Genomic DNA, 23,674 nt, shown 5'->3' with positions numbered 1-23,674 from the left:
TGTCCCATCTATTCATCTCCCTATCCAGGCATTACCAGCAAGGCTACATCTCCACTATACAACTGCGCTCCATAGACATGTTCCCTCCCTCCCTCTGGTAGAGGAATCAAGTTACTTCATGGAGCATTTGACAAGCTCAGTCTATATCTATCACCACAATCATAGTGTTAAACAGCACAAAGAGGCCATTCAGCCCATTGTGTCTCTGCCAGCTCTCTGGCAAAAGCCCTGCTCTTGTCCCATTCCTTAGGAACTTTTTTCTCCAAGCCTATATTCATTTTCCATTTGAAATTAATATATGAATCTGCTTCACCTCACCATCCTTAAACTGTTTTACCAGTTCACAACTAGCTGTATACATTTTTCTTCATTTCCTTTCTTTTGCCGATTATCTTAAATCTGTGTCCTGTGGTTATCAACCTTCCTCTCAGTGGAACTAGTTTATTTACTTTATAAAAATGCTTCATAGTACAATTTAAATTATCAATCCTATTCTCCTATTTATCAATATCTGCCTATGTATGCCTACCACACAATTGAACAATGTCACATATGAATTTCAGTGCTAGTGTGATGTTGGTCAGGTACATAGGCTATATGTCTCAATGATTGGCTGATTGAATCCAACAGCATGCCCCTTCACCCACAGTAATAGCCACATTACAGACCATATTCAACCAGCCCGCATTTGGAAAACCCCAAAACAAAACATGTTAGATGTGATTCCACAATTGTGCAGCACTTGGTGAACAATCCTGAGTGTGCTAATAACTACATTAACAACCAATTTAATCAAAATCAGTCAAGTTTGTAACATAGTTCATTTATACTTGTTAGAAGCGACAAACATTCATATGCAGGAACACATTTTCTGCAAACAAAAGGAATATGTTCAAGCCTTGCGCCTTTTTTGAATTACCCGCGAACTTGGGGGCCCTATACTTTCGTGGCTTTCTCCAAGGCAACACCTTTCCCCATCAGAGTCAATTTAACAGCATCCTTTCCTCCTATAGTATAAATTATCATTTAAAATTTAGCTTTCTTGTGTTTGCCCTGATGCATGCAAGACAAAAAGCTTCAGCAACGTGTCCCTCTTTCCAACAGTAATTATCTAGATCTGTTTGAATAAGTTACTGATTCAGCCTCAAATGCTTTTGCTGGGAATCTGTTAAGCATCCTTACCTTTAAGGGGAACCTTTCAGAGCAGATAGTTAAACACCTCTTAAGAAATTAAGATGCAAACATTCACTGTATTAATCTCTCCTATGTATCGACTCATTGACTACAAACAGATTGTTCATGAATAAACCCAGTAACAGGGTCACCATGAATAGGTTAACACCATCCTGGCTTGTACATATATCACCATTCCTTCATCAACACTAGATCAAAAATGCTGGAACTCCCCACCTCTCAGCAGCGAGTGGGCTACTTTCACTCTCGGACTGATTAGCGGACAAAATGTAAGAGGTTAACCACAAGTCAGTACTTAAGTTCAAGTTATCCACATATGTAATTAAAAGATAAAATGGGCAACTTTATGTATACCTTTAACCTTCTCCCCCTTCAAATTGGCCCAATGGTGAGATGGTTTCTGACTGTCAGCCATGCTTTACCTGTAGCTCCTGGCAGCTGGCACGATAGTCACCCCGCTCCTTCTGTAGCTCTGCGATCTGGTTGTTGAGATGCCTGACAATGGATTCTTTCTCTTCTCGCAGTAGCCGATACTGGTTCTGCTCGATGAATAAACTGTGCTTGAGAGATCCAATGTCCAACTCCTGGAGCTTCAGCTGGTCCTTCTACATTTAGCGTTGGCCACAAGAAAGATAGATGCTTGGTTACTCAGAGTGATGAAACACAAACCTCACCAAGTCTACAATCAACGAGGAAAGCGAGAGTGACTACACCTCCCACGTCAAAATTCCTCTCTACCCACCCCACATTACAGCAAGCTTAAGAGCCTGCTATTGCCCCAACCTCGCACGATGAGATGCCAGAGGCCTTCCTTGCCCAAGTGGGTACTTTGCAAGTTTGAGTTAAGATGATGAAAATTGGCAGGCTGACTACTTCAAGGCTCCAAGACAAGGGAGGGGGCACAACACATGCAGCCAAATTGTGCACAGGAAGATCTCACAAACAAAAATAGTATCAGATGATGTACCATGGTAGCGCTGATCAAAGGAGGAAAGTTGGCCAGGACACCAGGAGAACTTCGTGTGTTCTTTGAATAGTGCCAGGGGATCTTTTGCATCCACCTTAAAAGGCAGATGGGGCCTTTGGTTTAACATTTAGTGATGGAGAGTGAAAACCCTTAAAATTAAGTGTTGAATCTCAGCAAAGTGGAAGCAGAGAGGGGGCAAGGGGGTACAAATGGTTGACACATATAGTCACACAAGAGTAAAGCTGTTGGAACCTACCGCGAGAGCCTTCTTGTGGGTGTCCGAGATAAATGTGTTAAAATTTTATTTTTAAAGCCTTACCATAGCTAAATTTTGTTCTTCCAGTGCAGTCGCTTTGAGAATTTTGCGCAGCAGACGTCTATTTCGAACGGCATGCTGCTCTCGCTTGTAGCGTTCATATAGTAGCTGGTTGTGCAGTAAAATTAGTTGATTCCGAAGCCTTTGCAGCTCATCCATGGGGACAGAACCTGAGATCAATAGAACAGTATTACATCACAAGTGAAAGCTAGAACTAGGCAAATCCAAAAACCTTGCCATTCCATGTATATCAGGTACAAAACATGCATTCATACAGCGCCTGAAACACCCCAAGGCACTTCACATTGTTTATCAAAAAGAATCTGACACTAAGCCACAAAAGGAGATCTTGGGACAGGTGACCAAAAGCTTGGTCAAAGAGGTATATTTTAAAGAATGTTTTAAAAGGAGACAGAAGTGGTGGGGTTTAGGGAGAGAATTTCAGTGCTTAGAACCAAGACCCTGTCGCCAATGTTAAGATGAAAATCAAGATAGGGGCATGTGCAAGAGACCAAAATTGTAAGTGTACATTGCTTAAGGTCACGACTTGGGAGGAGTAAGGGCATAGAGGAGTTTGAACACAAGGGCGAGAATAAAAAGATTGAGATGTCGCCAGGGCAGGGAACAGTGTAGATCAATGAGCACAAGAGATAATGGGTGAATGAAACTGGTTGAAAGTTAGAATACAGACAGCAGAGTTTTGGATAAATTGATGTTTACAAAGGGTGAAAGTGGGAGGCCAACCTGCAGAGCACTGGGATAGTTGGGTGGGGAGGTAACAAAAGCATGAATGTTTCAGCAGCAGGCAGGCTGAGGAACTGGGGCTATTTCCTGTTGCTGAACTACACACTTGTGCTTGGGTTTCAGTATTCTAGTGTTTTTTTTTTTACAATGGGAATAATGGCTCACTTACAATTATTACCTTACATCTGGTTGAAAGCCACAACGCCGAGATGTGACCAAGAGGGTCACTTCCACAAGACAGCACCAGGACTAGGACTAGGACTAGTTTGATAGAAAAAAAAACAGGCCCAATATCAAACTCAGTGGCACAGAAAGCATCCTGTTTGTGCTTGGCATTTGCCTACAGCAGCTCCATTGCAATCAGTGCATGGTGAAATCAGCCTGTATGCCATTGTGGCAGTCTTCCTTGAACTGCTCTTGAGCAGGATTTTGTTGTGCTCACAAATAGAAACATTGTCCCAGGATGACTCTGTCTCCCTTAATGTACAGAACCCAAAAATTTATGAGCGAGTGACATTTATTTCAACACACCTTATCCTTCAATTGATGTTTCTCGTACTCAGCCTCACAAACCAGCTTGTTGCTTCCACAGCATTCTCTAAAACCTTATTCTAAAGCCCATCAATCATGTGTACAGAGCCCCAAATAAGTGTGAATATTTTAGGACACCCAATAGAAAGGCTCCAGGAAGTGGGGACAAGAGAAGTTGGGAAGGGGAAAAAAGTGAATCAAACAAATATTTTCTTTTTAAAAAAAGCACTTTTGAAACAAGAGAAGCAACAAGGGAGAGACACTTAAAGAGAGTTATGTTGATAAGAGAGTTTTAATTGATATTCTATTTCCACATTTTTAAGATTGTGGGGCCCGGTTATTTGATATCCTTATCAATTGCTAATCTGCTTCTTTAAAAAAAAATCTCTAATCTCTTCTCCAGATTTAACTTTCTAATGACTGTCTTATCCCTCACTGAGACTCCATCACCTCACAAAGCCAATATTCTTGTTGGTATTAGATGGCCACCCCAACCACTCACTATTCTCAATGTGATTTACACAACTTCTTACATGGCAACGAGACAATTTTCATTCTACCCCCTACAGAATCTCATTTTGCCTTAAAAAATCTACTGATATCCACTTAGTTAATTGCTGTTACATTTAATAGACACTCCTTTTGGTGCCTTACTCACGTAACAGCTAATTTACACAAGTTATACTGAAATATATAGATTTCTTGCTTTGTATCATGGGTCTGCAGGTTTGAAAGGGCTGCTCACAGCACTACTGCCTCTGACGGATAAATCCTAAACTAGAGCACTGAGATTTGTTAGCATGAGGAATGAGATAGCCACAAATTAATAGTAACACTAATTTAAACTTTATATATGGTACTTAGGCTCCACTACACAGATGTATGGGACTTACACACAAAAGCTCAGACACTCCAATAATTTAAAAAACACAATTATCATTTCACTTTGTCACACAAGTTAATGATGGTTTGCAATTTATGGCCATTGTGACAATTTTAAATGAGTATTAGCTCAGTATACTTGTGTACTGTGAAAGGAGATACCTACTCACTTAACAATGCCTCATTTCCCCCTTCAATGATTTAGACTGGCTCTGACTGCCCAGTGACATTCCAAAGGTTCACCACAGCAACATCACGCGTGGAAACTGCTCAGAATCCACTGTGCCATTTAAATGACCTGAGGGGAGCTCGCACTTCACGGGAGCAGGAAATCTGCACAAAATGGTCTCAGACTACCTGGGAGTTGTTTTCGAGCATTAACAAGTACATGGCAGTAAGGGGTGATAACCTAGCACTTTTTAACTTTGTGTCTATGTCACACTGCACTGAGTATGCTTAGTAGGCCACTGATTAAATTTTTGCTCATTATCAATAGCTGCATCATTTGTGATTCATATGTCAGGTTCACTCACCGATTAAGCATTGTAACCGAGAGAGCAATCACAATAACACGCATAACATACCTCCAAAGTGTGTCCAGTCTGCAGATTTGCTGGGCAAAGGCAGTCTAAAATTCATGCATGAAAACAAACAGAGAAATTGATACTGATCAAGGACAGGTAAACATTTTACCAACTAGAACTGCCTTCCACTTATGCAAATTCACCACTAATACAACAGTTAGTGAAAGTCAGTTGATCACAGACCCAAAAAAAAAAAACCTGAACTGTGGCATCTGGGATACAAGTCAAAAATGCAAGGTTGTAGCTTTGGTTAATAACCATCTAGATATCCCACTGCCCCCTTTTCCCCTTCCTTAAATTGCCTACAGGTTTCCTTCCCGCAGCTTATGCTAAGAAATGTGCAGATGGACATCTGGGTGAAAACAGAACTGGGTTCAGCCTGGAATGCCCTCTTAAGGCTGGATAAGCCTGTGGACTCTACATCAATGCTCACACAAGAAGAATGGACACTTGGGAGAAATATTAAGAGTGACACCACATCTGTGGGAATAAATCTTGCCAGGGTGAGTATTTCAGGGGGTGGGGAATTAGTAAGAGGAGGAGGAAAAAGGCTGTGAAAAATATGTTGAGTCACTGCCACTGATTTCCAGGAGACGGTGGAAGAGTGTTAGTCTCACCTTGGACTCATGACAGTTGTGGTTGATGCTCCCCCTCTTGGACTGGGGCACTTAGTCTAGACTGACACTTCAGCACAGTACTGAGAGAGGCCTGCAGTGCCAGAGATGCCAGCTTTCTGATGATAAAAATGGGGCCCGAAATTCCACAAAGAAGAATGTTCACCAATATTTTCAACCAGCACAACAAAAAGAAACAGATCGCATGATTTCTCTTCTCATTTACTATTTATAGGCTCTTGCTGAGCACAAATTAGCTGCCAAATCTGCCCACAGCAAAGACTAGATTTCAAAAGTAATTCACTAGATGCAGCACATTCAGGGCTCAACATTAATTCAAGTTGGTCTATCTTTCACAGAGACTAAGGAGAAGCAATGACTTACACACCAGCAGACAGTTGTGGGTGAATAAACCAGGTACATTTCAATAAACATCATCCAGGGCAGAGTGAGATTTCAGATTTTGGCTAAAGTCTGTGCTTTACATAACGGATGTCAGTGCTGGGAAACAGCAAAGGGTACCCAAAGTAGAAGATATTCCCTCAGGCCAGGTATAGCAAGCTGGTAGGTAGAATAAAATGTTCTCCTCAGAGGATGACACATTAATGAACCTCCCCCACAACTTCAGGAGAGGGACTTGCTACCACAAAGTGGCATTCCCATTACCCAAACTGGCCATTACACAAGCTCAATCACGGAAAACCAATACTGCAAACACTGGTTGTATGATAAGGCAAGGGAAAGGGCTTAAATGGTTGGAGTGTTAAGCTCGCCCCTAAATGATTCTTTCACCCCACTTAATTAAATTAAGATTAATTCAATGTCATTAACTACATTCTTAAAAGTGGAATATTTAAGATTGGATCAAAAATTTCAAATGGTGGTATGGAGCCTGCTCCGCCATTCATTATGATCATGGCTGATCATCCAACTCAATAGCCTGCTCCCGCTTTCTCCTCATATCCTTTGATCCCTTTCACCCCAAGAGCTATATCTAACTCTTTCCCGAAAACATACAATGTTCTGGCCTCAATTACTTTGTGGTAGCGAATTCCACAGGCTCACCACTCTCTGGGTGGAGAAATTTCTCCTCATCTCAGTCCTAAATGGTCTACCCCGTATCCTCAGACTGTGACCCCTGGTTCTGGGCTCCCCCACCATCGGGACCATCCTTCCTGCATCTACTCTGTCTAGTCCTGTTGGAATTTTATAGGTTTCTATGAGAACCCCCTTCATTCTTCTGAACACCAGCAAATATAATCCTAATCGACTCAATCTCTCCTCATATGTCAGTCCCACCATCCCAGAAACAGACCAGGAATGTGGAACATTATAATAGGCCAGCATGTGGCTCATCCATACTGAGATAGTCCTCTGACAGTTTGTATTTTGTCCTCCCGTATATCCAAATAATGCAGCACCAGGTCTTTGTCATTCATGGGTCCTCACAAGAGTTGGGGCACAAGCAAGCTTCCCTTGTGTACAAACAGGATACTTGCAACTGGCACTAGCACTCTTGAGTTAGTGGAAAGAGGAGAAATATATATATGATCCCTATCAGAAGATGCCCAAGGTCATCCAATTCCTATAATTAGACTGCCTGGCATGTGGTTTTTATTTAGTGTACATCAGAAAAAACACTTACTGCACATGGCAACATCATTTGAGTTGATGTAACGGCAATCTTTGAAAGCAGAGCCTGGGGGAGTGTGGGGGAAATCCCAGGGCAAGGTCAGCATTTGGATGTGACCCGCAAAGGGCAAAGTCTGAGAACCACTGCTGCCCCAACATCAAAAATGTTTATTAAACTGAAGGAGGGGAGTGCAGTAGGAACACTTTAGCAGGTCACAGCGCTTGGAAGAATAAATAAATCAGCTGCTTGCACCCACTACCATACACTATTAAGTGACCTATAACAACGTTTAGATGTGATGTGCATCTCCAGCCAATCAAATAGGCACTGTGTGTAGATTCCTTGCAGTGTTGCTAACTCTTGAAAGTTTCATCAACACTTGCAACTGTCTGTCTCAGTCAGCTTTTATCCTCCCTTGTCCATCTCAACATTTTTACGACATGTTCAAGTTTTCAAAGGATAAGAGGAAAACATTTCTGTTAATGTCTCATATGCAGTAGGATTCTACACAAGGGTACAGGAGTTCAAGAATCGCTAAGGACATTGTGGCTTCCCATTGATCAAATATATTAGCCATAACAATCACAGCATTAGAAACATTTCATGGATTCAGTTAATTATTGGAGTTCAAGTGCTGGTTATTGATGGCGTGACAGCAAATTCCACACTTACCTGGCCATTTTTCTTGGGCCTTGGGGCTCAGGGTGCACAGGGCAAAGTCTAAAACAAACAGGGGGGGCACACTTGCATCAGTTACCTTTTCCATCCTCATTGTTTAGCAACAACAAATCTCTATTGGTGGCAAGTTGTACCAGCCGCCCCACAGCAAGAAGCGTGTCCTGCCATCCAAAAAGATGATCATAGGTTGGAGTGTGGAGGCAGTGCAACACTACAACTCATCAAAATTAGTAGGGAAAGAGATCAAGCTGGGGTTGGAGTCCATGAAAGCAATCCATGCATTTTCTTAAAAAGCAAATTTTTAAGAAGTGCAATAGAAACAAACCTTTTGCTATACAATGCACTAAAAGAGAAAGCTGTACTTATAACACTCCTGAAAAATGTAAATTAGGATTTGATCAGGTGGAGAGAAAAATATCTCTGAATAGGACAATTAAGAATACTTTTGGCTTTATTTGCAATGCAGGAAATACTCGTGCATTATTGCATTCAAAATCAAAACGTTCTGAACTTTCTTAAAGACTTGCATTTACAGAGTGTCTCATTATCTCAGGACATTGTAAAACATTGTGTGATGTTGGTTGAGGGATAATTCATGGCTATGACAATGGGAAGAATTCCACCGCTCTTCATTGAGAGAGGCTGTGGGATCTTTGCATCCACCTGAGGGGGCAAACGGGGTTTTGGTTTAATGGTTCATTGGAAAAGATGGCACCTGTGACAGTGCAGTGCCCCTTCAATACTGCACTGGAATTCCCACCATCCCCTTCCATCTTACCTGCTAAGCTCCTTCACATGTGCATCTCCCCCATGTTGAATCAGCTTGTCCAGCACGTCAAGGGGTGAGATCGATGAACACGACTGGGACAATGAATCCTCCGATTGCTTGCCTGCTAGCTTTTGCAGCTCAGAGGTCTTCTGTTTGATGAAGAGACTTGCCGTCTTGGGCAAGGCCAAATCAAAAAGATGCTCATACGGGGAGGGATGACCACTGCCAAGTGGAGGGTGCCTCAGTGCCTGGACCTTTAACAGGGGGTTGGGTGTAAAAACCTCCAATATTGTCGACCCTGTTTTGAGCACCTCTTGCTTGATTGGGCTTCCAGAATAGTTGTCATTTGGCTTGTCAATGGGCATGAACCCCTGCTTGATAGGACACTGCTCTTGCATGTGAGGGTCTGGTGCTTTGCAAGTTGTAGGTAGGGCTTGCTGGAGCTCAGGGCATATTCCCTGCTCAGTGGCTGAAGAGTACAATTCCTGTTCACGCTTCATCTGAGGGCCAGTGAGTGTTTCAGTCCTGTGCTGAAATGGGGAGTCGAATCCTCCTCGAGTAACCAGGGACTGCAGATCCACGGGTGTAATTTCAGAAAGTTCATCAGCAATAGCGGCTGCCAAGGTAAAACTATATCATTATATTCAGTAAAACTCCCAACACAGGTCTAATTATACCATTTCTCCTTCCACAGATGAGCAGTGCTATTCTAAGTCCCTGTACATATATGAGGGACTGAATTGCCTACTCCTGCTTCTAGTTCTTATGCCACTGATAGTCAAAAAGTGATATGAAAAACCTTGCATTTATATAGCATCTTCACCGTAAAATGTCCCAAATAGTTCACAGGAGTATTAGACAAAAGTTGTCACCAAGCCACATAAGGAGGTGGCCAAAAGCTTTGTCAAAGAGATCAGTTTTTAAAGGAGGGTGGTGGTGGTCAAGAGTTGGAAAGGTTTAGGGAGGGTATTCCACAGCTTAAGGTCTAGGCAGTTGAAGAAATGGCTGCTTATGATGGGATGAAGGAAAGTGGTGATAATTAAATTGTCCATAGGAGGAAGTAGAGGTTTCTTGAACTCCATACCTAAAGCAGCAGAGATTAATTGCCAAAGCCACTATCCCTGCTTAAGGCTCTCCATGGAGGGCATGACCCTAGATGAGAGGAAACATTTTTATCTTACTGCATGTCACCATGAGCCCAGATGAACTAACACCATTGAAATTTTAGTTACAAATTTTGTTTTGAAGTTTGCGAATAATCCCTCATGATATTGCCCACCAACAGAGCCAAATAAATCAGGAGTTCAGTCATTTAGCTGACGTGCATTAACTTAAATAGAAACTGGTTTCTGTTCTTGTATTTGGCTATCAACTGGGGCCAGAAACGAACATGAATTCGGAATATTATAGCACAGGAACAGGCCATTCGGCCCATTAAGTCTGCCAGAGTTTTTCTCCATGAGCCACCTAGAACATTCCCACTGTCCTGGCCACACAAAATCCCTCTTTTTCAAACAACTAATCTCCTTTTGCTCTCCTTTAACAATGGTTTGCAGCAGAGAATTCCATAGAATGTGTTTCTATGTCCCCTAATTGTGCTCAAATGTTAGACCTGTCAAACACTATTTGCATTTATACAAGCAAGAGGGAAAAGAATAATAAACTTGCATTTATGTAACATCTTTCATGTCCTTGGGACATCCCAAAACACTTTCCAGCCATTGGATTACTTTTGGAGTGTGGTCACTTGTGGCACTGTAGGGAAACACAAGATTGCTAAGAGCAAAAAAAAAAACGAACAGCCAAATCTTTTGGTGTTATTTGAAGGAGGACCGTTGGCTAAGACTCCTGGAGAACTCCCAGTGACTGTTTTCCAAGTGCTGTTATGGGATCTTTCGCAACTGAGCAAGCAAAGGTCTCAGCCAAAAGATGATGTATCTGACAATGCAGCCTGCATTATGTGCTCAAGTCGTAGAGTGGGGCCTGAAACTACGAGCTTCTGGTTCAGGAGCTACAGTGCAACAAACTGAGCTAAAACATAACTTATTTGTGTGCCATCCTCTTCTTTTAAAGTTCATTTCTCTTGTTTCTAAATACAACGTCCTACACATTTTATTCCTTCCTGTACCCTCACCAAGCTCCAAACAAGGCTCATCGCATCATCTATACTTTTCCTCCCCTCAATATCTCAAGAGCCTCCTGAACTCCTAAATTTTACAGGATGTCAAAATACAAGTTTATCACTGCATCTTGTATTGAAAAAGTTTGTTCTTTTTCCAATTTTGTTTGCATTCTGCGCTCTGGATATTGGCATCTAGGGCTCAAAAAGTTTTAAAACTAACACCATGATAAGAATGAGTCTCTGAAGTCTATGGAGAGAACAGTTTCAGAACAAGTGCACTCCTGATGAAGGATCTATCGGTATTAACCATCTAAGAGTCTTGTCAGTTTTACAAGGCGTTTGTCTGGCATAACAGGATATAAAATCTACAAGAAAAAGGACAATGCAACATTCTGCACAGAGATGTTTAGTATAAGCATCCTCACGAAGGGGCAGAACAGTCAGTTTGGAAATAATAAGAGGGAGGGGTGCAGATGGGGAAAAGAAAGATGGTAGGTCCTTCATTATCTCTGCATTCATTATATTTCAGCACCCCCGCTTATTCATTTACTACCTTTGGCATGAGAAACGTACCTTCCTCATTCTCTTTTTCCATTCCATCCTGTAGATTCAAACCCTTTATAACCTCTGGCAGCTCTTTCAAGGATACCGTTTTGACGTTCTCATTCTCTAACCCTGAATACAAAGGACACAAAAAGAAAGAAATTGCTGCAGGTCACATGGAAAAATACTAAGTTCAATTGGGCAGAGATCAGAATTGCTGCTTCCAATACCCTGATAGTTGACAAAATATTATTACTAGTGCAGTGAAAAAGCTAATAGTTCTAGCCCATGGGGGTGCAATGGTAGAGTAGCTACAAGAGAAGATTGGATGAATTGGGAGTCTCTTCTCTAAATAACAAAGACAGGTGGCCTGATAAACACCTTGAAACTTATGATGGGGTTTGATAGGGTAGAAAAGATGTTGCTACAAAACTAGGGACTATAAATATAAGATGTAAGGAATTTAAGAGAAACTACTTTACCCAGAGAGTGGTGCTTCTGGCCACATTTGAGAGTCAGGATAAATGGCAATGCTGCATTTAAGACGAAAACTAGATAATCATGAGGAAGAAAAGAAGATATGGATATGCTGATTAGGTGAGATAAAGAGGGGTGGGAGAGGCTCAAATGGAGCATAAACACCAGCATAGACCAGCTGGGCTGAATAGCCTGTTTCTGTGCTGCAAATTCTATTAAGCCAAGTTCTAGAAGCAAATATTTTTTTCTCCATCTACCAAGTTAATTGGTTTATCTACACATTGGAACACACATCTACAAGGGGCTGAGCACTTCAACTGAATTAGAATATGGACAAAGCAGGCATTCCACTCACCACACGGGCTGTCAGCTGTTCCTTTATCACTTGTCATGTGTCGCTGCTTGATTAATGGCTTTCCACTGTCCAGTTTACCATCCTGCAACAGCAATGAAAAAAATAAGACAGGATACCATTACATCATCGTGACATTAAAAGGAGGAACCTTATACAAATAGATATTAGGAATGTAAGGGTTGAATTAAGAACACTGGAGTCTGTGACAGTTAGCATTTATGTTGTAATTAATGCTTGCAACATGAGCTAAAAGCTGCAAAACAAATGAACCCCGAATGCATCAAGTTAAAGAATCATATTACACAGGAAAACAGGCAGAGCAAAATATCAAAGACAGATAGGACAGAGATAGCCCAGGACTTATTGTTCTTGGAAAGTAGGCGACAATGATAAAGTTAGCATTTGTTGTCCTCTCCAAGATGCCCTGACTCAGAGTCAAATACATCATTGGTCTGGTTTACAGGGAATTCCAGTCCAGGTAGGAATGGTAGCAGGATTCTTTCCCCCCCCCAAAAAAAAAAAGGAATAGTGACCCAGTTAGATTTTTAATCCACAATTCTGGTAGCTTTTGTGGTCCTTTTACCTTTCCTGGTGCCAGTGCACACATTTCCAGATTTATTAAATTCAGTATCACAACTTGCTTTGTAGGTTTGAACGTGCGATTTCTCAGTTCCTAGTCCAGGAGCACGCTCTGGGTGGGATAGCTCAGTGGAGTATTTCTCAAACTGCAGGGAGCGTAAACACTTACCGGAGTGGGGTAATCTGCAAAATAGTCTAGCAGTATGAGAGAGTGGCGGCTGACGGCAGGCACAGAGAGAGCCTGGAGCAGAGCACAGTCGCCATGTACAATGCAGGGTGGGCTGACTGTCTCATGTCAAAGGCATGGAGGAGATAAGAGTGGCAGGACAATAGCCAGGTAGACCCACAGTTATCAAGACCAGAGGTGGGCAGCAGGTGAGTTCAGCCTTGCTCAAAAGAGGCGAGTTTTAAAAAAATATTTAAACTCAAGTGAGGGCACTGAAATACAAACTTGCCCCAAGTATTATGAGCATTGTGATTTTGATGGTTGGAGCATGATTATGAGCCCATTTGAAAAGGGGTCCTTCACCCAAGAATGGTTGGGAATCACTGGACTCTGAGGAAGGCCCTTTAATGCAAGACTGGAGGTTGTGCTCACCGCATCCAAGTCAGCAGAACCAGCAGCTATGAAAATGGCTGAATAAGTTTGGAAAGGATTCATGCAAATCTTCTATAAGATTCAAGTAAAGCCAATGGTAAATGTCACTGCCGATTGCTACAGCAGCCCAGACTAGTGAACGTGGCTGTAAAGAAGGAAATGGAGAGAAATGACACGGTGAGATTGCAGGGAAAAAGGGAGGAGGAAAGAGAGGGAAGATGGGAAAGGATAAGAGAAGAAAGGAAAAGAAAGGGAAGACAGAGGAGAAAGAAAAAGAAAGGAAATCAGGCACACAGGCTTGCAATTAAAACACCTCAAAACATTCCATAGGCTTGTCCTGAGAACAGCATTGCAAGACGACACTGATCACCGTGTGCAATGTGTCACTTATACACAATAACATTCGCACTATAGGTAACATTCATTTATTTACTCATCTATGAATTTACACCACAAAACATCATCCTTTTACCTTCCTTGGCAGTGCTGCTGCCTGAAATGAACTGTGCATAAATTCATCTGCAGAGCACGTAGGGGGAGGGGAGAGGGTGGGTGCTTCAGTAGACGATCCTTTCCCAACTGTAAAAAGAGAGCCAGAATTAACAAATTGCTCTTTCAACAACCTTAGGCTCCCTGTTGTGATATCATTAAGAGAGAATATGATAATAGTAAGCAGCCAGGATGTTAACCATGTGACCAGCAAATATGGCTCAGAGAAGCTTTCAGTTTAGTTAGCAGCATATGATGTGAAGGAACTGCAGCTGTACCTTCTTGTTAACAACAGCTGTTGAATCTTTATCATAAATCGGTCTGTTCAGCAACTCCGTACCACACCTTCAAATAAACCGAACTCCACCCAACTTGTGGAAGTTAACAGGTCAGAGGCTCAATGTGAGCAAAGTTCTCACACCCAAAACATCAGAACCTGTCTTTTTCCTTGCAGACTGACTGACCTCCTGGGTATTTGTAGTGTTGCCCATTTTTAGCATTGGTGATTTCTTCAGCCATCCACTTTTTTGAGTTTAATCGAGGGTGCTACACTAAGGAACTTGTGCAGTGTCCTGGGTCTTGTTGTCCCAACAACCACAACCATTGCTCACTTGTGACAGAGGGGTATACAGCAAGCGCCATGATGTCAATGACCGTCAGGCCGCTACTGAGAGGATTCAACATCTGCCCAGGTAATTCTCTCCTCGATTTACATTATTGCACTGTGTTGTCACCAGACTCAACATAACCTTAAGCTAATGCATTTGAACGTGATGCTCATTTCACCCCATCTCAAATTGCTCTAAATCGCAACCACCAGCAACTAATAGTATTGTACACCAGTTCAATACAACCCAAACCAAGGGGAGGATTAATCTGTAATCACAGCACTAGGTGTTTTTCCATTGCAGACACGGTGCGAAAATGTCACAAAATCACCATCACACTTCATTGAAAGCCTTGTGACAACACCAACTATTCAAACTCAAAGGAACAGTTTACCTGAGGATTTTCCTACTGCACATTATACAGGGTCAGCCCAGGTGATTAAGCAACAATCCTTGGAGATACAGCAGGTTGCGGGCTGGGGTATACTCACCAGGTGTACTGTGAACCCTGTGTAGGCAAGAGGCACTCTGGGATGTTTCAGATGGGCTATGAGAAAGTCCTCTGGAGGAGGGAGGTGTCGACAGCCCACAGGTGGTTGATGGGCTCCAGAGCATGTCCTAGGATGGAGTCACAAATTCAAAAACACTGAGCTTCAAAATTCAATTAAACCACATCGTCCTTGCTTAGCAAGGGCTTGGTTTACCTGGATCCCATCTGTAGGGAGACGTTGCAAGGTTGGTGGCGTCTTGTACCGAGGCTGGGTTCCTGGGAGACTGGAGAAGGGGGTCCTGGGTGTGTAAGATGCAGAAGATGCACTTCCTGCAATTAAATTTAGTAAAAAGGTGAAACTCAAAGAAGCTTTCTGTACAGAAATTAAACCAGTAAAATATCCCCCAAGAAAAAACATTTTTTTTCCCCCAAGTCTAGTCAAAAATTAGATTTAATTTGAAAGTACATCAACACAAAGACTTTATGAAATTTTACTGATCACCATTGATTACAGGATGATTTAAAGGTATTTCAAATTATGAAGTGCAGATTGTTTCCAGTAATTGATGGAGTCCTGACTCTTGAATGAAAGAATAAATAGAAGAGATTTAGGACAGAAGGTTGAGGGGCTGTGAAATGCACCACAAGAGTTAATGAACCAAAGACCAGGTCAATATTTACAAACTGGTTCGATAAGTCATGGAACGAAGGGGCGAATAAATGGATTAGAAACAGGGCAGGCACATGGAGCTAGAATACTGTTGTGAGAAGGATAATCAACAATATAGATTAGATGGGCGGAATGGCCTGTTTGTTTTGTAACTTCTGTACAATTTTATATAACTCAAGATAGCCTTCCTTACCAAAGCTGCTCTGAGAATCTGAGAACGGGCTGGAGCTGTGGTCTGTGTGCTTATGCTGTGTATGCGTAGAGAAGTGCTTAGGCATGACTGTGTAACCCTCCTCACATGATGCCTCCTTTGGGTCCAGGGAAACTTTGGCACATTCTATGACAATGTCGTGAGTTTCAAATCGCTTCCACCTGTGCAATGGAACAGGAAACAGAACCATTAGCCATTGTCAACTCATTTCATTCAGTAACACTGGGGAATAAAAACTTATTGCCACAGGGTGGGTCTAACTCAGTCAGCTGTTGTAAGAATCATGTTTCAGTTACTATCTCTAGTGCCTAAAACAATACATGCATCTGTAACTCCTCTATAGTCCATAGAATTTATGAAAGTAACCATTGGCTTCTCAGATTTCAGGTCTATTTCACAAGCAGCTGGTTACATAAAGCTACAGCACAAGCCTATATCAGCTTTGGCTCAGTTGACAGCAGTCTTGCCTCTGAATCTCAAGGTTCCAGGTTCAAGCCACACTCCAGGGCTTGAGCACATAAAATCAAGGCAGCGTTCCAATGCAGTACTTAGGGAATGCTGTACTGTCGGAGATGCTGCCTTTCGGGTGAGATGTTAAATCAAGGTCTCATGTGCCTGTTCAGATGGATGTAAAAGATCCCATGGCACTTCGAAGAGCAGCAGGGGAGTTATCCTCTGTGATCAGGTCAATATTTATCCCTCAATCAACATCACAAAAAACAGAAAACGCTGGAAAAACTCAGCAGCATTTGTGGAAAGAGACACAGAGTTAACGTTTTGAGTTCGTGTGACCCTTCTTCAGAGCATTTTTCCAGCATTTTGTGTTTTTGTTTCGGATTTCCAGCATCCGCAGTATTTTGCTTTTACTGGAAAAAACAGATTAGTTGGTCATTATCACATTGTTGACCACATTCATTAGTCTATGATGCCAACACAACCGAAGCAGAAGCTGTTTGGCTCATCTAGTCTATGCTAGTATTCATGCTCAATGAGACTCCTGCCACTTGAATAACCTCTTCTTGCTCTCTCTATTCCGTTCTCCCTCACAGGAATCAAGCTACCCCTTAAATGCATCAATGCCTTCAAATTCAACCAGCAAGTTCCACATTCTCAGCAATCTCTGCAAAGAAATTCCTGTTAATTTCTTTACTTTGGAAGATTGAGAGAAGATTTAATATTGAGGTGTTCAAAATCATGAGGAGTCCAGACAGGGAAGTTGGTCCTATAAGCTGAATGGTTGAGAATCGAGGACACCGATTTCAGGTGACTGGCAAAAGAACCAAAGGCAAAATGAAGAATTTTTTTTTTTTTTTGCACATGATTAGGGTCTGTATGCACTGCCTGCGTGTGTGATGGAAGCAGATTCAATCGTGGTTTTCAAAAGGGAATCAAATAAGTACTTCAAGGGGAAAAATTTGTAGAGCTTCAAGGAAAGGGCAGGTAGGGAGAAGTAGAGCTGGTTAAATTGCTCTTGCATAGTGCTGGAATGGGCTCGAAGGGCTGAATGGTCTCCTTTAGTGCTGTAACCATTTTATGTTTCTATTTGATTAGTTTCTGGCTTTACATTATGCCCCATTGTATTTTTTCCCTTCATCACACAGAGATCTTGCCCAAAGCCCACCACCCCAGAGACTTGAGCCCATAATCCAAGCTGACACTCCCAGGGCAGTACTGTCAGAGGTGCTGTCTTTCAGGTGAAACATTAACCAGGGGCTCTGCCTGCCATCTCAGGGAGGCAAAAGATCCTGCGGCACTTATTTTTGAAAAAGACCAGGAGAGTTCTCCCCAGAGTCCTGGACAAACAGATTAAACAAATAGATTCTCTGGTTATTACCCCTTTGTTTTTTTACAGGACCTTGAAATGCAGTGCATTTCCTACATTAAGGCAGTGACTACACTTCAGAAGTACTTCATTGACTGTAAAGTGCTTTTTGACACCCTGAGATTGTGAAAGGTGCTATAGAAATGCAAAGTTTATGTTTTACACAGCTGGAGGAGGAACAGAGAAATAAAAAAAGGACATTACAGCTCACTCACTGTAATACTGGCCACTAGGTACCTGTGCAATACCAGACTGATTATATCAGAGACTTAAACTTACACAAAACAATAAATCTCTTCAAAGCTGGTTGAAACCTGGCTTTGACACAAGGCTAAGACCACAAAAAAAATTAAACCAAAATGGCTGGAAAAGGGATGTGAGCAACAAGTCCATGAGGTTAAACTGCCCAAATGAAATAAAAATTCAACAATTTTAAAGCAACTGTAACATGGCATTAGATTAAATGCTCTTTGATGAGTGCAGACTTTTATAAAGATGGGAAAAAGTGCGAGTGAGACAAACATAAGGATTCGCAAGACATCACTTACTTAATGGGATCCAGTTCATGGTCCTTGGTTCCAGTCACTAGCTCGGGGTGGATTCGCACGTGTTCCAGCATCGGCTGCAACAGTTATTGGGAATGCAGTAAGTTTAAAATCAATGCAACCAAGAGCTTGTTGCTGCCTGAGAGTCTTACAGGGACTTCAAAGATAAACCAAACCAGTCAAAGTGAAACACACACAAATGTATACACCTGTGTGCGCGTGCACACAATCTCCCCCTCAATAAACCTCAGGCCTAAGTCTAAGCTAGTTTGCACAGATGAGTTTAATGAAATGTATAGTTCAATGATGAGAATAGGTAAATGTCTCCAACACATTTAACAATTTGAACAGTCACTCTTTAATTATCAAGTTCATCCATTCTAGTTTTAATTTCCTACCATTTGTACTTAGCCCCTGTCCATTTAAATTGTTCCCCACCAACACCCACCCCGTCTCCAAATTTCTTCCCTCTTCTGAAAATTCTGACCCATTCTGAAGCACAAACCCAGACAGTGTGCTGGCTGCTCTCATGCCTCACCCAACTGGTCACTTGCGACAACCTCGGGAGAGGGTGCATGCCAGCAGGCAGCTCAGCCATGAAGCGATTACACCCCCCAAAAGCCCTATACTTTGCCAGCCCCACAACCTTTCTCCTGCCAAACCACACCACCATCCCCAAGCAGAACTCCACCATGGACTGTCAAGCCTTTAGCTCTCCTTATTCAGTCACGTCTATGTGACTCCAGCCCCACATAAACATGGTGGACTCTTAACTGACCAGTGAAGTGATCTTGAAAGCCACTTTGCTGTATCAAAACCACTTGCAGTGGTTCAAAGAGAAAGCCCAGAACCATCTTCTCAGGGCAGCTAGGGTTGGGCAATAGATGAAACAGGGATCAGTTATTTTTTAAACCCACCACAGCAAGAGGAAGAATTCAAAATCTGCCCTCAGGTGGATGTAAAAGAATTCCGTGGCCCTATTTGAAGCAGAGTGACGGGGATGGGCGAAAGAAATTCCCTCTCTGTAAGCTGACCAACATTTACCTCAACTATTGCTTAATATAGATGACCTGATTATTTTACTGCTGCTTGCTGTACAAAAATTGGTTGTGGTGTTTCCTAAGCTGCAGTGACTGCTGCAAAGTACTTCATTAGGTGTAAAGTGGTGTGGGATGTCCAGAGGTGGTGAAAGGTGCTGTACAAATTCATCTGCAGCACCTCTGGCCCTAACTATACAACATCTTTGGCTTTCTATTCCACTTTGAGAAGATCCAGGAGTTTTCCCGATGTCTCACAGTGACTGAGACAAACATACCTCAGGATGTCCACACCACTTTACACCTCATGAAGTACTTTGTAGTAGTCAGTACAGTTTAGGATGCACACAGATTGTGTCCATTAATCAATGCTACAATATCCTGCCACTGCCCCAAAAAAGAATCCAGCTTGGGTCTTACCTTTACCACCTCCTCAAAAGTTTCCATGTTTTCCTTCATACTGTAGTGGGAGCGGAGGTAGGACACAAAATTGCACGGGTACATCCCATAGAGACGGTGAAATAATGCATAAACACTGGCGTGTAGGTGGATCAGATATACTTCTGGCACTTGGCCTGTTAGAGTAAATAGAGAACAGAAAACACTATGTATCGAAGAGTCAGGACAGCTCTGTCAATACAAAATGATGACTTGTTTTTAAAAAGCTAATTTTAAATGTAGTGTAAAACTCCATTTGTAGAACAGCAAATTATACACAACTGAACTGATCTCCCCCCACCTACTCCCTGACTGTTTCCTAACCCCACTTTCAACCAATTTGCTTAACAGCAACTCTGGATTATGTGGGCTGATGTGTTCACCAAATGGGCCTGGGTCTGGTGCTTCTGCACACAATAACTCATCATTATCCACCCAATAAGATAGATTTACTTTGTTAAAGGCATTATATAAATATAAGTTGTTACTAAAATCAATGTACAGAAAACTGCTTTTGATTAACAGCCATGGACCTTAACATTAACACTCTTTCTCTCACCATAGGTGTTATCTGATTGGCTGAGCATTTTACATTTTCATCTCAGATTACTAGCATCAGAACTACTTCATTTTTGTTACAAAAATGATGGATGAGCAAGCACAGAAGTGGAAAACCAAATTATAGATTCTAAGGAAGATTCTGCAGTTCCTAGAACTATGATTGATAACTTGATCTGTTAAACCAAAGCCATCTGCCCTCTCAGATGAATGTAAAACAAATCCCGAGGCCATTATTTCAGAGAAGTGCAGGGGAGTTTTCCCAGGTGTATTGACCAATATTTATTCCTCAATTATCACCACCAAACAGGTTATCCCGACATTTAGTACGTTGCTGTGGGATCTTGCTGTGTGAAAATCAGCTGCTGTGTTTCCTTTGTTACAACAGTGGCTATCCTTTTTATTCATTCATGGGATGTGAGCATCACTGGCTGGGCCAGCATTTATTGCCCATCCCTAGTTACCTTTGAGAAGGTGGTGGTGAGCTGCCTTCTTGAACCATTGCAGTCCCTGTGGTGTAGGTACACCCACAGTGCTGATAGGGAGGGACTTCCAGGATTTTGACCCAGCGACGGTGAAGGAACGGTGATATATTTCCAAGTCAGGATGGTGAGCGACTTGGAGGGGATCTTCTAAGTGGTGGTGTTCCCTTCTGCTGCTCTAGATGGTAGTGGTCGTGGGTTTGGAAGGTGCTGCCTAAAGGAGCCTTGGTGAGTTTTAAGCCCAAAAACACCAGCACGCTCATCTCCCCCAGCTGTTGGTGACATTTCTTACATCAACCTGCCACAGACATTTAACAGTTTGCCAAGTTTGCACATTGAACAATTGACCATTGGGAAAAGAGTTGAAAGTGCCAAAACTCAAAACTACATTTAACACTCTGGGGCAGAAGAGATTCTCATCCCAGGAACCTTCGATTCAAAACCAAGTACTTGGGGGGGGAAAAAAATGCCTGATGACCCACACACTCAGCCTCGAATGGTAGAATCAGGGCACCACCTTCACTGCACCATTGAATACCTGGCTTTCGTAGGTTCCAGGCAGCTAACCGGCCAAAGATTTCAAAGAAATCGAGGAGATACTGCTTCCCAGCTTGTGGAATCATTGGCAGGAGGATGATTAACACAAGGACTCCAGTAGTGAGGACAACAATCTCGGTTTCTGTCTGCAGAGAGAAGATCAACAGCTGTAAGTCAACGGAGACAGTCCTTAAAATTTAAGAAAACATAGTGAAGCATGAGGATTGACCTCAATCCCAGCCAGGGAGGCAATGAGCAGGAACCCACAGGGAAAAGGGACCTTCATGTGTGCATTCTAGCATTCAAAGGCATTATAGGAACTGAAGGATGCCATTCAGCCCCTCAAGGCTGTTTTGTCAGTCAATTAGATCACAGTTGATCAGTTTCTCAACTCCTTCATGACCCCATAATCCCTTCATACCCATATCTAACAAAAATCTATCAATCTCCGTTTTGAAACTTTTAAATTAAGCACCAGCCTCAACAGCTTTTTGGGAGAGTTCCAGATTTCCACTCCCCTTTGCCTGGCAATAGGTCAGCTGTTAAAGATGCCAGAGAGCAGGGAAATAACCGAAGAGGGAATCCACACAAAAGTATAGATTGGCTTATTTCCTGAACTGCTGGCATTGAGATAGCAGAAACTCTAGATTTGTCAGCCATGGTTCAGCGGGAAACACACACACATTGAAATCAGACAGTCGTGGGTTCAAGTCCCACCCCGAGACTGGAGCCCATAATCCAGGACAACACTACAGTGCAGTACTGAGGGACTGTTGCACTGTCAGAGGGGTCATCTTTCGAGTGAGACACTAAACCAAGGCTCGATTTGCTTTCTTGAGTGTGCATAAATGATCCCATGGCATAATCCATAGAGGAGCAGGGGAATTCCCCTAGTGTGAACAACATTCATCATCCAACCGAGAGAGATTATTTGGTAGTTACCACACTGCTATACGTGGGAACTTACTGTGCGCAAATTGGCTTTATTTCCTACATTACAGCAGTGATTACACTTCAAAAAAGTAAGGTGCTTTGGGTGTCCTGCCATAGTGAAAGGCACTTTTCAGTTGCAAGTTGTTTTTCATTCAAACCCCAACATGAACAAAAATCATGGATGGGAGAGAGGAGAATGGAAAGGTCATTAGAACTGCAAGCATGTTTGAGACACTGGAGCAAAGTTTTTATCTGGTTACTGCTTAGGAGAGCATCAATTTAGATCAAAAAGGGTTTTTGAAATAAAAGGGTAGGCAGGCTGGGAGAAGAAAAAGGAAGGGGAAGGGCAAGAAATCTAAACACATCTAAAATCATAATTGCCTTAAAAAAAGACAAAAAAAGCTTGAGGAACTGTAGAAAATTAACATATTAAAGAAACCACTCATTAAGCCAACCAATAACCCAATGATAATTTGAAGCTAACCATCATGCACTTCCAACAGTAACCCATTCCCTAAACACCGAAGTACATTTTAGGTGCAAACATTGAGACACACACTTGAGGGGAAGAGAAAAACAGTGGGCAATAAAGTTATTTTAAAACTTGTGTACTGAACCTTCAGACACTTGAGTAATGAAACCAGCACAGGTGCACGAAAGAGTTTATGAATCCAAGTTGGCTCACGTCGGATTACATGACCCAGTAAAGTCACGGCAGATTGCCGGGTGGCTGCTTTTCCCATGCATTCATTTAGTCGGTCCAGAAGATGCTGGAAACACAAAACAAACTTTCAAATGGATCACCGATTGCTGGAGACAAAACTTCAAACTAAAACAGTATGCTAACATTGTCTAGAAAAATGAAAAATGGCCACCCAGGTGAAGTACAACAGGCTGCCAGTCCCCAAGTAGCTGGGTTCTAGAAGCATTTCAATAATCCACACATATTGAAAGCACAATTAAAAAGATTTGGCTCTTACTTCCTGTAGTATCCAAACCCAAATTCAAGTTTAAGTTGCAGTCCTTGGGTTTACATTTTGAAGCAGCTGTGAAGATGTTAAAATAGTGATGGTTCTTAAAAGGGTCAGCTTTCATAGAGAGCACATCATTGCCTTTAGGCGAGACAGTTTACTCCCTCCTTTCTGCAGGGAATCCAGTTTACGGGTATTTGCAAAGTTGTACATTAGGTTTAAGACACACCTGCCCGATGACATACCTGGGTGTTCCACTCTACATCTCCCATACATCGTGCTTAGAGTCTTGGATTG

General features: G+C 42.2%; 1 protein-coding gene across 4 annotated transcripts in view; it reads right to left on the bottom strand.

Moving 5' to 3' along the window:
• The window catches only part of tsc1b (TSC complex subunit 1b), a 44,553-nt gene that overhangs the window by 8,729 nt on the left and 12,150 nt on the right, over nucleotides 1–23,674 (bottom strand). For 3 of the 4 annotated variants that reach the window (XM_041193405.1, XM_041193409.1, XM_041193407.1), the window contains exons 4-18: nucleotides 23,024–23,176; nucleotides 21,475–21,619; nucleotides 19,879–20,033; nucleotides 18,425–18,498; nucleotides 16,037–16,215; nucleotides 15,388–15,503; nucleotides 15,175–15,301; nucleotides 14,059–14,165; nucleotides 12,410–12,491; nucleotides 11,608–11,709; nucleotides 8,922–9,528; nucleotides 8,138–8,185; nucleotides 5,219–5,262; nucleotides 2,481–2,647; nucleotides 1,617–1,799 (exon numbers count right to left, since the gene is read on the bottom strand). In XM_041193405.1, the coding sequence (XP_041049339.1) occupies nucleotides 1,617–1,799; nucleotides 2,481–2,647; nucleotides 5,219–5,262; nucleotides 8,138–8,185; nucleotides 8,922–9,528; nucleotides 11,608–11,709; nucleotides 12,410–12,491; nucleotides 14,059–14,165; nucleotides 15,175–15,301; nucleotides 15,388–15,503; nucleotides 16,037–16,215; nucleotides 18,425–18,498; nucleotides 19,879–20,033; nucleotides 21,475–21,619; nucleotides 23,024–23,176 (2,289 nt within the window). The remainder of the gene's footprint in view (nucleotides 1–1,616; nucleotides 1,800–2,480; nucleotides 2,648–5,218; nucleotides 5,263–8,137; nucleotides 8,186–8,921; nucleotides 9,529–11,607; nucleotides 11,710–12,409; nucleotides 12,492–14,058; nucleotides 14,166–15,174; nucleotides 15,302–15,387; nucleotides 15,504–16,036; nucleotides 16,216–18,424; nucleotides 18,499–19,878; nucleotides 20,034–21,474; nucleotides 21,620–23,023; nucleotides 23,177–23,674) is intronic. The other variant, XM_041193408.1, reaches the window with a different exon arrangement.

This window comes from Carcharodon carcharias, chromosome 8 (genome assembly GCF_017639515.1).
Source record: "Carcharodon carcharias isolate sCarCar2 chromosome 8, sCarCar2.pri, whole genome shotgun sequence".
NCBI classification, from domain to species: domain Eukaryota; kingdom Metazoa; phylum Chordata; class Chondrichthyes; order Lamniformes; family Lamnidae; genus Carcharodon; species Carcharodon carcharias.
The sequence above is the reverse complement of the archived record's forward strand: the minus strand, read 5'-3'. Positions and strand labels throughout refer to the sequence as shown.